This window comes from Sardina pilchardus, chromosome 16 (assembly GCF_963854185.1).
Source record: "Sardina pilchardus chromosome 16, fSarPil1.1, whole genome shotgun sequence".
NCBI classification, from domain to species: domain Eukaryota; kingdom Metazoa; phylum Chordata; class Actinopteri; order Clupeiformes; family Clupeidae; genus Sardina; species Sardina pilchardus.
In genome coordinates, this window is record NC_085009.1 from 1,494,645 (window position 1) to 1,507,574 (window position 12,930).

Sequence of the window (12,930 nt, forward strand, 5' to 3'; positions counted from 1 at the left end):
ACGATCACTCAGAGTCCACAGAGCGGCTCACACACACTGTCCACCATTCAGAGTGCGCGTATGCTCTCACACACTCACACACACCAACAGACAGAAAGTGCGTTGACCAATGGGCTTGACTCGGAAATGGATCACTCCGGTGACCACTCGAATGCACAGACCGGCACCGGCACTCAGGACTGTGCTCAAAACGGACTGGACCACAACTGCCACCCGTCTCAGGACTACAACTACCAGCGTCCCCAGGACTACAACTACCAGCATCCCAAGGACTTTGTGTCCCAGTGCCTGGAGCTCATCCAGAGTCTAGGCTGGGAGGCGGAGAGCATCATGGGAGATGAGGAGTTCCGCGAGCGCGTCCAGCGACTGTCCTGTGCCTTGCAGGAGGAGGTGGAGCTCAGCTTTGAGGATGCAGAACCACTGAAACTTACACAAGTTGAGGCTGATGGGACCAACAACCAGAAACAGGGCCAAGACACTCCCTTCACAGGTACGCTGTTGTTCACAAAGATTAGTTTAAGAAATATGGATTATAGCTGTGATACAGTCATTTCCTGTGTATTTTCCGCATTGTGTATAAGCTGCAGGACAGTGTTTTATTCAAAACCATATTAATACCATATTAACTGCGCCCGTGTATTAACCTCATAACAGAAGAAATTTTGCTAAATCAATCCGGCTGTTGTGAAATTAGTGTACTGAAGTTAACCTGTCCTCACAGTCAAGTTGTTATCATGGAGGTAGAACAGAGTCTGGAGATCAGTAGTCTAAAACGAATCCATGGTACGGCTGTATTCACAAGTTAAAGAGGGGATTCATACAGTCATGTCCATTTATTTTATTTTAAAATAGCTATAACCTCCAGTAGCCTGTCGCCATTGTATGTATTGTACGCCGTTTCCTGCTAAGGTGTATGTTGAAGTGTGTGTGGTGAGATTTGGGTTGATGTGTCGAGCTGACGTTCTATAGTATGTTCTCCTGGTTCTGTAGGGCCGTTTATTAGTGTTCTGCTTTCTCGGCTGGAGAACCTTCTGGAGAACTCCATCGAGGTGAACCTGCTGGTGACGGGCATCCTGGCACAGCTGGCATCGTTCCCCCAACCACTGCTCCGCTCCTACCTGCTCTCCACCCAAGCAATCTTCCAGCCAGGAGTACGCACTCTCTACCAGGTACATCACACACACACACACACAAATCCAACACACACACTTACACAGTTAATCTAGTACTGTTGCTCTTATACACACACACACACACACACACACACACATCATGCTCTAACACAAGTACAAACACAGATGCTCTACCAGGTTTTGTGTACATGTTTATCTGTATCCATATACATGTATATTTGTATGCTTATGTGTCATGTGTGTGTGTGTGTGTGTGTGTGTGTGTGTGTGTGTGTGAGCAGGTGCTGGGCTCAGTGAGGGATCAGCTGGAGCGCTATGCTGAGAAGCAGACGGGCTTTGCTGAGCTGGTGCGGGAGGCGGGGCTCTACCTGCTGACCAGAGATCAGGCCCTGAGAGAGAGAGGTGACTCAGCATTTACCCCATTTACCCCATAGTCCAATAATAAGGACACTTAAAGCATGACACTGCAAAACACAAGTCATACAACATGACACAGCATATACAGATGCATTATAGATACTGTATACTTTAATTTATAGATTAGATTACATAGATTAGATTACATTATTATAGAATCAGGGAGAGAGGTACACACGTCAGTCGCACGTCAGTAGCCTACATATCACACAATTCATAAAAAAACGAAATCAGTGTTAGTCCTAAAACATGAGGCAACATTACTGACATTAAACATTAGACAGAATCTATACATTTTATACAGTTGGACAGAACTACACAAGAAATCACAATTTTCAAGTATTTTCATATGGACTACAATGCTGTCCATGATGTCTCCACATGATTAGTCATCACATGCATGGAGTATGGTTCAGCAGCACGGCTACACTACTGTAGAATATATGAGCATGACATGCAGGACTAATCTATTCCTCTTCTCTTCATCAGAGAGAGCAGGTGAGAATGGAGAGAGCTGGTTTCCCATTGGTCAAGTCCTGAGGCCCCTCCCACGGTGTCCCAAGATCCCGCCGGCGTGGCGGAGTCGTGTCTACGCTGCCGTCCTGTTCGGAGAGTTCCTGAAGGAGCTGTCCGCTCTCGCCCAGGAGCACACCACCCTGCTGGAGCCCAGTGAGGGCTAGACCCTCCTGCCCCAGGAGCACACCACCCTGCTGGAGCCCAGTGAGGGCTAGACCCTCCTGCCCCAGGAGCACACCACCCTACTGGAGCCCAGTGAGGGCTAGACCCTCCTGCCCCAGGAGCACACCACCCTGCTGGACCTCCTGCCCCAGGAGCACACCACCCTGCTGGAGCCCAGTGAGGGCTAGACCCTCCTGGCAGGACTACTGGACTCGTGCCATCACTGGCCCACCCCACTGCCCCTCCTCAGCCTGACTTCACCCTTTCTAATGTCTGTGCAGCTCTCCCTCCACTCCCATGATGCACTCCACGCTTATAACACTCTCACACGGGAATCAAAGCAGATGACCTGTGGGAGCAATGTGCATGTCTGCTTTTGGTATGAAGTTAGCAGACTCATTTTTCCAAGTTTTTCAATTCTTTTTAGTTCCTATGGGCCGGTCTTTTAATTGAGGGCCCTATGATCTGTGACATTGAGCAGGTGTGTAGCATAACACTGCCATAACACTGATGTGTTCCAGAGTCCAGCACAGTTCTCTCTCCTGCCTTCAAGATCTCTATCCTGCCTTTGCACTCACAGAAAACACACAGTTGACTTTCCAGGCATCATGCAGTGTCCATTCCGCCTTCTGAATGCCTGTGTCCAATTTATCCAATCTTTAAAATGTCTGCCCAAACTTGCCCTAAAGATATTTGTGCCACATTTATTTTCGTTCTCAACCCAATTTAAAACATGCCCAGATGACCATCCCCTTTAATACCCCTAATATGTCCACCCAAACTTGCCAATGTAAGTGTTTTACCTGTGAAATATCTTTTTTGACTTCATCACATCTGTCTTTCACAGTAAGAGGAAAGTCAGAGACGATATTACTGCACTGTTACACATGTACTGTATGTCTCTGTAACCTGCACATACTGTAGCATCTATATGTTATAATGTTTCTGGAGATGTATAAGGTTTGTGCAATTCCCTATGAGTTTATATTTGTATGATATATGTTTACATTGCAGTACAAAATGTCTCCAATTATGCAGTAAGATGGCCTGTACGACTGTGTGTGTGTGTGTGTGTGTGTGTGTGTGTGTGTGTGTGTGTGTGTGTTTTTGTGTGTGTGTGTGTGTGTGTGTGTGTGTGTGTGTGTGTGTGTGTGTGTGTATGCATGTGGATGTGTGTGTCCGTATGTGTGCCTCCCTGACACTTCTGACTGAGGATGTGTATTTTGCAGCAGTGCTGTTTTGTATGAACAGATTTTCTGATAAATAAAAATATCTGATCCACAGTCACACTGTACTTCTGGCTTGCTCACACATAGGTAAACCTCCATCAACATCACAGAGAGAGAGAGAGAGAGAGAGAGAGAGAGAGAGAGAGAGAGAGAGAGAGTTTACCACTCCTTAAGGACTTCAATTGACGATTTAAAACTTTAATTGTTATATAAACACACAAAAATAGCCGTTATTCTTTCTAATAGTACATAATTTAACCGTCTTTACACACAGACACATACTGTACATACACAGACACATACTGTGATATTCAGACACATATTTAGGTGAGGAGGGCTTTGTGTTTCTCAGGGCTGGAATGAACACGACTCCTACCAGAGGAACACCAGCAGCACAGACAAGACTGAGAGAGAGAGAGAGAGAAAGTTATTGGTGTACACTGTACAGACTGAATCAGGTCAGCACACACACACACACACACACACACACACACACACACACACACACACACACACACATACATACGCTCAACTCGCAGAAAATCTGACAATTTGAGAAGCAAAGGAGGGAGATTAGAATTAGGAAGTGATTGGTGTGTCTGTGTGTGTGTGTGTGTGTGTGCGTGCACATTTACGTGTGATAGAGCGTGCATGCATAGGAAACAGCCCAGAACAAAGGCTGTGCCTACCCTAAAGCAGTTTTTAAATCTCTTGCTGACAAAGTAGAGGATGATGGGGTTGATGCAGGAGTTGACGGTGGCCAGGTTCACACTCAGGTAGTCCAGTACCAACAGGAAACTACACAAGAACACAACATCTCACAACTAACCCAATACACCAGGAGGGTGCTACAGTATTGTGTGGCTGGTGACCACTTGTATATGTCTTATTTGTGGAGATGTCAGTGGTGTGGTGTGTTTTGGCATATGTGTGTGTGTGTGTGTGTGTGTGTGTGTGTGTGTGTGTGTGTGTGTGTGTGTGTGTGTGTGTGTGTGTGTGTGTGTGTGTGTGTGTGTGTGTGTGTGTGTGTGTGTACACATGTGCATGTGTGTGTGTGTGTGTGTGTGTGTGTGTGTGTGTGTGTGTGGATATCTGTGGAGATACAGTATGCGTGTGTGTTTTTTAAATGTGGCCACGTGTGTGTGTCTTACTTGAGCAGGTCACAGCGGTGTGTGTCCTGAGGGCTGTAGTTGAGCTTCTTGAGGATGCGGCTGAGGTGCAGAGGGAACCAGCACAGCGCAAAGATCACCACCAGACTAAAGACTGCTTTTGCAACTTCACGCCTCTGCAACACACACACACACATAAACACATACACTTCAGGTACATCTGCTGTTATTTACAAATAACAATTAAACCATAGACAGCGTGCATGTGTGGGTGTGCGTGTGTGTATGTGTGTGTGTGTGTGTGTGTGTGTATGTACATGTGAGTGTGTGTGTGTGTGTGTGTGTGTGTGTGTGTGTGTGTGTGTGTGTGTGTGTGTGTGTGTGTGTGTGGGTGTGATCCTCACTAGCCTGTTTGAGGTGCTGGCTGAGTGCTGATCTGAGCTGCTTGCGCTGGTGCAGCATTCTCCCGGTCATCAGTGAGTAGAAGACCGCCGTGCACAGCAGCGGCACACAGAAATAAAACCCAAACAACCACCAGTCTTTTACATCCCTGTAGAACTACACACACACACACACACACACACACACACACACACACACACACACACACACACACACACACACATGTTAATTGTGTGTGAAACCACGTAAAATATGTACCTGCAGTAATTTTGCATGCTCTTGTGCTGTGTGATTCATGAGTGTGTGTTTGTGTGTGTGTGTGTGTGTGTGTGTGTGTGTGTATGCATGTGTATGCATGTATTGTGTGAGTGTGTGTGTGTGTGTGTGTGTGTGTGTGTGTGTGTGAGCATGTGTGTGTGTGTGTGTGTGTGTGTGTGAGTGTGTGTGCACTGTGCATGTGTGTGTGAGTGTGTGTGTGTGTGTGTGTGCTTACCCTGAGGAAGGGGGTGGTGGCCTGCAGCATGCAGGTGTGTGTGGATATGTTGCGGTAAGAGAAGGCCACCATGCGGAAGCCCATGGCCTCCGGCACGGCCAGCATGGCCGACACACACCAGATACACGCGATCTCCAGCGCCGTCTGCACCGGCACTCCCACGCTCCGCACACGCGTCCAGGACGCTACCGCACGGTACCTACACACACACACACACACATACAGACACACACACACACACACACACACACACACACACACACACACAACATACATAATTAGTTAATTTATTTACCCGGTCACATTTTAAAGTCATTGTCCAAATTTGTTTGTGTGTGTGTGTGTGTGTGTGTTTGTGTGTGTATGTGTGTATCCATGTTTACCTGTCCACACTTAGGGCACACAGGTTGAGTACAGTGATTCCCACAGAGGCTTTCTGCACAAAAGGCACCAGCTTACACAAGAGGAGACCCAACACACTGTCAGAGAATGGCCACCGCATCGCTATGAGCTGCAGCACAAAAACAAACACAAAGGTATCAAACACCCGTCTCACTGTTTTTATTTGTTTACTTTGCACTTTGTGTGTGTGTGTGTGTGTGTGTCCATGCAAAACTAAGTTGTGCAGACTTAAATTGGACAGTGGTGATGAGTTGGTGAAGGTCGGGTGTTTGTAAATACATTGTCTGTGAATGTTTATGTGTGTGTGTGTGTGTGTGTGTGTGTGTGTGTGTGTGTGTGTGTGTGTGTGTGTGTGTGTGTGTGTTTGTGTTTGTGTTTGTGTTTGTGTAGTACATCTGTGTGTGTGTGCGCTCGTGCGTGTGTGTATAGGTGTGTGTGTGTGTGCGTGTGTGAGAGTGTATGTGTGTGTGTGAGAGTGTGTGTGTGTGTGTGTGTGTGTGTGTGTGAGAGTGTATGTGTGTGTGTTCGTGTGTGTGTGTGTGTGTGAGCGCGCAGGTGTACTTGTACCTTGTAGATGTGGATGGGAATGGCAAACACGATGTAGATGAGGTCTCCCAGTGCAAGGCTGGCAATCAGAGCGTTTGGGCCGGTGCGCATGCTCTTGTTCTCCCCGATGATGCGCAGGAGCGTGGAGTTCCCCACAATCCCCACCACGAAGATGACGCACGACAGCAGCGTGTTGACGTACTTGAACACCAGCTTTATCGCTGTGGGCTGCACACAGCCAGGGGGCGCTCCTGAGCCTCCGAGCCCATGGACGGACGTGTTGGAGTGAGAGACCGGGCGGGGTAAGGGGGCGGGGGCGTTTGGGGAGCGAGCACGGCTGTCGTGGAGAGGCGTCAGGGAGTGGTCACGGGAAGCGTCTGTCTGACAGTCTCCACCAATCATGACAAAGGAGAGGCAGGTCAGTGCAGAGAGGCAGACGGTCATGGGGACACCCATCCTGACGCAAAGACAGTAAGTAAGTAAGTAAGTATTTTATTTGTATAACATATTTTACAGAATAAAATCACAAAGTGCTTAAAGGGATAATCCGGAGTGAAATGCACTTTAGATCAATTTTTCGGACTATTGGGAGTACATACGTTGAGTTGACACCAAAATCATGTCATTCGGATGTATTTTCAGAATGTTCGAGTTCACCGTTTTTAGCCAAAACTCGTTAGCCTGGAAGTGACCGGGGCAAGTCCTTTCGCCGCTACAAAACGCAATTTTTATACCTCTTCTACTGTTCCAACCAACACTACACTTACGTGGTAGTGAGTAGAGGGTCCCTAAAGCCAAACCGAAGTATCCCCACGTCTTTATGTGGTCGGATAGAGAGTCCAGAATGAATTTAATCGAGTCCGTACCTTTCCGGAAATGTTATTGAAATGTTGTTAACGCGTTGCTAGCTGCAGCAGCGACATTTTCTGGCTTTAGGGACCCTCTACTCACTACCACGTAAGTGTAGTGTTGGTTGGAACAGTAGAAGAGGTATAAAAATAGCGTTTTGTAGCGGCGAAAGGACTTGCCCCAGTCACTTCCAGGCTAACGAGTTTTGGCTAAAAACGGTGAGCTCGAACTTTCTCAAAATACATCCGAATGACATGATTTTGGTGTCAACTCAACGTATGTACTCCCAATAGTCCGAAAAATTGATCTAAAGTGCATTTCACTCCGGATTATCCCTTTAACAGTACATAATAAAATACACATAACAAGAATACAAAGCCAGGCATATACACACAATAAAAACAGGTCATCCGAGAGTTAAAAACAAATAATCTTCAATCTTTAAAAAGACAAGAAATAAATAAAGAGAAGAAAAATTAAAGAAAAAGGCAATGGTGAGTGAGAGGAGGGGACAGAGGGGAAGTACAGTGATACAGTACAGTGATACAGTATAGTGATGTGACAAAAAAAAGCATGTGGAATGGATGATGTGACACATCTGCTTCGGCAACTTACTGTATATATCATTGGAAGTATATTTTCACTGGTATTGAATTGAAACCTTTATTTAACATTCTCGGGATTACATTGAGGGCAACCCTCTTTTTCAATGCAGCCGAGATACAACAAGGGTTATGCATGAGCCAGTCGAGGCTGTGGGTATCACTAAATATGTGGATGTTTAAACTGACAGCTGGTCAAATTTTCCTCCCTTATTGGCTTTCAGATTCTATAACTCAGACTAGAAACAGAAGCTTGGGCTCATCTCAAAGCTCTATTTGAATCCGGCCTCTCTCTCCCCGTTCAGCTTCGGTTTTTGCAGGGATTTGTCTGTGACAATAAACAAGTAGATAGACCAAAAAAGTCCTTGATTATCAAGAACTATGCATTTTTTTTTTAATTTTTTTTTTTAAGTTCATGCCTGCTTTCTCCACACATTGTATAATGCATATTCATTCATGTCCCGAGAACCACACCACACATTACCTTATTATCAGAATCTATACATTGGAAAAGTCCATGTTCATATGACATTTTTAGGCTTTGGTGTAAGTTCATATCGCTTGCAATGTGTCTACTCTAGTTTATTAGCCTAGGAGGTGATGCGCCGCACCATCAGTAACTGACGTCTCATGTGCGTGAGTGTGTGAGTGAGCAAGATGTCTCATTTCTCATCTGACTCTTCTTCATTCCTCCATCCTCCATCATTCCTTCCCTGTGTCCTTCACAACATTAATTAGAGGGAGGTGCTGCGAGCCTGCGACAACACCTATGCATCAGCAGTCAGGTGGCGGCAATGCACAGAATTTTTTAAGTTCGATAAACTCCAGATATGTTGATATTTTACCAATAATGTGTTATTTTGGATAACATTAAATAACTTCATGGTGATAGATTGCCCCCCCCCCCCCCCCCCTTATTTCATAACTTTAGAAAGCTGTGAATTATCATGATCCTCGGTATTAGTCTCAACCGAATGAGGAAATGCCGAACTTTAGAGCAATGTATGCCATTTATACTTGTCCAAGATGCCTTGTTCAAAAGTCAACAAAGTTATGAGAGGTTGGTCGTATGAACCCCTAAACAGAACTATGAAACACAACAGCTGACAAATAAATAATACATTGAGGTAAATTGGCATCAATTCATAAGGACAACACTTATTGAGAGAGAGGGGGGAGAGAGAGAGAGAGAGAGAGAGAGAGAGAGAGAGAGAGAGAATGGGAGAATGGTGAATGAGAGGAGGAAGAAAGTAAGAATTTGGTAATGAACAACAAAAAATGAGTTAGAATGAATGACATACTGTAGATATGAAACCCCTTCTTGAGTGGAAAAGTAAGAGATGGAGACAGAGAAAGAGGTGAAAGAATCTCACTGCAAGAGAAGGGGGAGAGAAAATGAGAGAGAAAGAAAAGTCCTAAAAGTAAAACACATTCTGTAAATGCATCTTCTTACCCTGATGCTGCTGCTGATGCTCTTATAGGGTTTCTTAATCCAATGTGAAACTCATAGATCTGCACTGAGAAGGGATGTAGAGAGGTATCCAACAGTCAGAGTGTTCGGCAGAGACACAGAGAGAGAGAGAGAGAGAGAGAGAGTGAAGACTGACAAAGTGTGTGAATGAACAGATATGAAAGACCCCTCCCCTAAACCACCGTCATTAGTCCTTTCTCTCTTTTCCCTTTTCTCTGTTCTCTCGCTCAAACTTATGAAGTCTTTCACAACTCACTTTGAAGCTGGGAAGTGTAATGCGATTCAGGCATTCTAATGATTAAACCAAAAGCATAAAAACAAACACGAACCATATGACTGTTCTGTGGAGTTAATATGATCCCGAGAGAATAGGGCCACCAAGGGGGAAGATGAGAATCCCTATTTGTAAGTATTTATGTATTTGCGTGTGTGTTTGTGTGTGTATGTGTGTGTGTGTGTGTGTGTGTGTGTGTGTGTGTGTGTTTGTGTCTGTGTTCTTCATAACGTTCTTGAATGTTAGTCATCTTAAATAAGTACACACACACACACACACACACACACACACACACACACACACACACACACACACAAACAGATTCACATAACCCCACTCAGTGACAGTTCCTGGCATAGCCAATACAAAACCCAAGAAACCTCATAAGCCATCTGAGGAGCCCATAGCGTCATGGAATTCTCAGTCTGATGGTCTGGCATATGAACGTGTGTGTGTGTGTGTGTGTGTGTGTGTGTGTGTGTGGTATGTGTGTGCCTGTGTGTGTGTATTGTTTCTTCTTACAACTAACAGTCCACTTTAATCAAGATGGTACAGACGGAAAACGCTCATCACGTGAGTAACGTGCTGAACTAATTAAATGATTCATTAAAGTGTAAGTCCGTGCCAGCCAGCTGCTGTTGAGAAACAGATGCCTATTGGGTTGCTACTGCAAGGGAAACTGCAGTAAACCAATTTATTCTCCCGTAAAGCACAGGAGCGGTTGATGTGGTTTTCAATCACGGATATGAAACTTGTTCATGCAAAAGAATCAAACCAAATGGTCCATGTGCGGTGTGTGTCTGGATGAAAGGGAACAACAATTTCATTAACTTCAAATGCAGTGTCTTATGAGTGACTTAGGGCTATGTGTAATCTTGAAGATACATGAGGTTATCTGTTCTACAAAGCATAGGCCTATGTTCACCACCGAGTGAGCGTCTGTGTGTGTTCATGTCTAAAGTCGTGATTGAGTCCATACAAAGATTTGGATTTTGCCTGTCTCGCAGGCCATTTAGTAATTTGATATTTTTAGATTTTGAGATTGTGTTAAAGGACTTGAACTGAGCCTAACCAGGTTTAATCTTCTTACCTCCACCTGGCTTCTGCCTTACGTCTTTGCGTGCTTATTGTTTATATAAGTTATAGTTTGGCCTATAGCTGTCCAAGAGACTTACTGAAACACATCCTTTGTTACAAACTCCTGTCTCAAAATCTGAATTTTGGGTCCAATAGCATCTCTGGTCTAGGGGTTTTCAAAAGCAAAAGAGGTATTCTAAATGTAAAATAAGATCATGTAATCCAATCCTATATTTGATATGGATCAAACCTGCCTTTTGGGTTTTTCAAAACTTTGAACTTAGTTTGGGTAAGCTTTGGAAAACAGGATTTGGAAATCCTGAAATTTGCCATTTGCATCACATTCAAAATATTGCATCTCCGGCATATAATTCCTTTCTCCACAGGAAGTAATGGCCCCGATAGATAGGCTTTTTATCTGTATGACGGACCAGCGCGTCCACAGAAACAGACCAAGCTTAGACTACATAGCCACGGCTGCCATGATGGAAATTCATGATGGCTCAGTATCTTAATTTGTTTGCCACAGGCCATTTCCAGTAACTGATATTGTTGAAACTGAATGTGAAAGTAAAGTATCTTTAAAGAGGGAAAAACACCACATTTTCCAGCTAAGCCGCCCCACTATTCCAGAAAACAGCAGTTTTGGAGTAGTTATTTTTAGGCTACATCCCCTCATCCTCCCAACCCCTCCGTAAACATATCTGACAAGGGTCATGTGTGCTGAAGATACACCAAAGATCCTTCATTATATCTAGGAAGGCTCATCAGAAGACCGCAGTAGGCGATTGGGTACGTACAGTATGTACAGTACATCTTGATCAATGAACTAAAATAGTAGGGAGCAGATCCAGTTAGTGTCCTATAGGCCAAAGTGAGAGATTTAAATGCAATTCTGGCCACTATAGGGAGCCAGTGGAGAGAAACTAGAGGGGAGTTACATGTGTCCTCTTTGGCTGATTGAAGACCAGACATGCTCAGTCTTTTGGAGTCAACATTGTTGAGCACATGGATGACACTAAAAAGAAAGACAAAAAGAGGACCAAAAAGACACTACAAAAGCTCCTAATAAAGGAGCTAAAGAAGAAGATTGAGCACGGCAAAAATGGACTGGACAAGAGGACTTTCGAAGATGAGCTCCCTGAACATGTCCTGTCTGCTTTGAATGAACTGGAGACTTTGAGAAGTAACAAGACGACGTGGATGAAATTAAAAGGAAATACAAAAGGAAGTCAGAACTATAAAGTTTCCTAATAAATGAGGCGAAGGAGGTCCAGCCTTGCAAAACCCAACTGGACAACAACGTCTATGAAAAGGAATGCACTACGTGCATGGGTATCACTGAAGTCCTAAATGTCCTGGATGATCTGGACGCACTCTTGGAAAAAGAGTTGGAAGTGGACTTGACTCTGGGTGAGTAGACTGCTACATCTGCTCACATAAGGTGTAAGGAGTAGCCTTGCATTGCCTCTGGGTGAGTAGACTGCTACATCTGCTCACATAAGGTGTAAGGAGTAGCCTTGCATTGCCCAACATCTGACTTGAGCAATAAGTGGACTATGCAAAAGGTGAAAAATGGTTCAGCAGTTAATTTTAATGAACTGCTCCCCCAATTTATTTAGCTTCAGAAGGACGAACGGAGAGACAGTGTTGAGGCCAGAGGCTGGAGACAGGAAGGAGGAGGCCGAGCAAGAGGCCTGTTTCTGGACTGCCACACAAAGCCACAAAGGAGCAGGAGATGGCTGATAAAGACCATCAAAAACATCAATAAAAACCCAGAAGCCAGATTTCTGGTAAACTTCACTAGGAGCAGGAGATGGCTGATAAAGACCATCAAAAACATCAATAAAAACCCAGAAGCCAGATTTCTGGTAAACTTCACTATTTCTCCTTGATTCTTAAATATAATTCTGAAACCCAATGACTCATAGGACCAGTAAGGACTAGATGGGAATGTTTGATCCCCCTATATGTTTTATTTCTTTCATAAAATGTACATAATCTGTTAAGATTCTAGTTCAGTATGCTGCATTTATATATTGTATATTACTGAACATCACCTTAACCAAACTCAACTGCTAGAATGGAGAATGCCACCTCACAGTAGCCTAACACTAATGAGGACGTACAGTGGGGAGAACATGTATTTGATAGGCTACATGCTAAAAAACGGAATATAAAATCATCATTTGACAATTGATCTTAATGCCTTAATTAAAAAAAATGAGTAAAAATCAAATAGCTGAGG

General features: G+C 44.4%; 2 protein-coding genes across 2 annotated transcripts in view; one reads left to right on the forward strand and one right to left on the reverse strand.

Moving 5' to 3' along the window:
- Positions 1-2,230, forward strand: part of LOC134060464 (FHF complex subunit HOOK-interacting protein 1A) — a 10,688-nt gene extending 8,458 nt beyond the window's left edge. Inside the window, exons 11-14 of the mRNA XM_062517193.1 lie at positions 91-490; positions 991-1,169; positions 1,415-1,535; positions 2,040-2,230. Of these exons, the coding sequence (XP_062373177.1) occupies positions 91-490; positions 991-1,169; positions 1,415-1,535; positions 2,040-2,230 (891 nt within the window). The remainder of the gene's footprint in view (positions 1-90; positions 491-990; positions 1,170-1,414; positions 1,536-2,039) is intronic.
- Positions 2,231-3,746: 1,516 nt separating this feature from the next.
- LOC134060465 (endothelin receptor type B-like) lies at positions 3,747-6,865 on the reverse strand. Its single transcript, XM_062517194.1, has 7 exons — positions 6,431-6,865; positions 5,845-5,972; positions 5,462-5,660; positions 4,975-5,124; positions 4,609-4,742; positions 4,147-4,255; positions 3,747-3,861 (listed from the first exon to the last, which is right to left on the reverse strand). The coding sequence occupies exons 1-7, from the start codon at positions 6,863-6,865 to the stop codon at positions 3,781-3,783; spliced, it is 1,236 nt and encodes a 411-aa protein (XP_062373178.1). The 3' UTR covers positions 3,747-3,780.
- Positions 6,866-12,930: the final 6,065 nt, after the last annotated feature.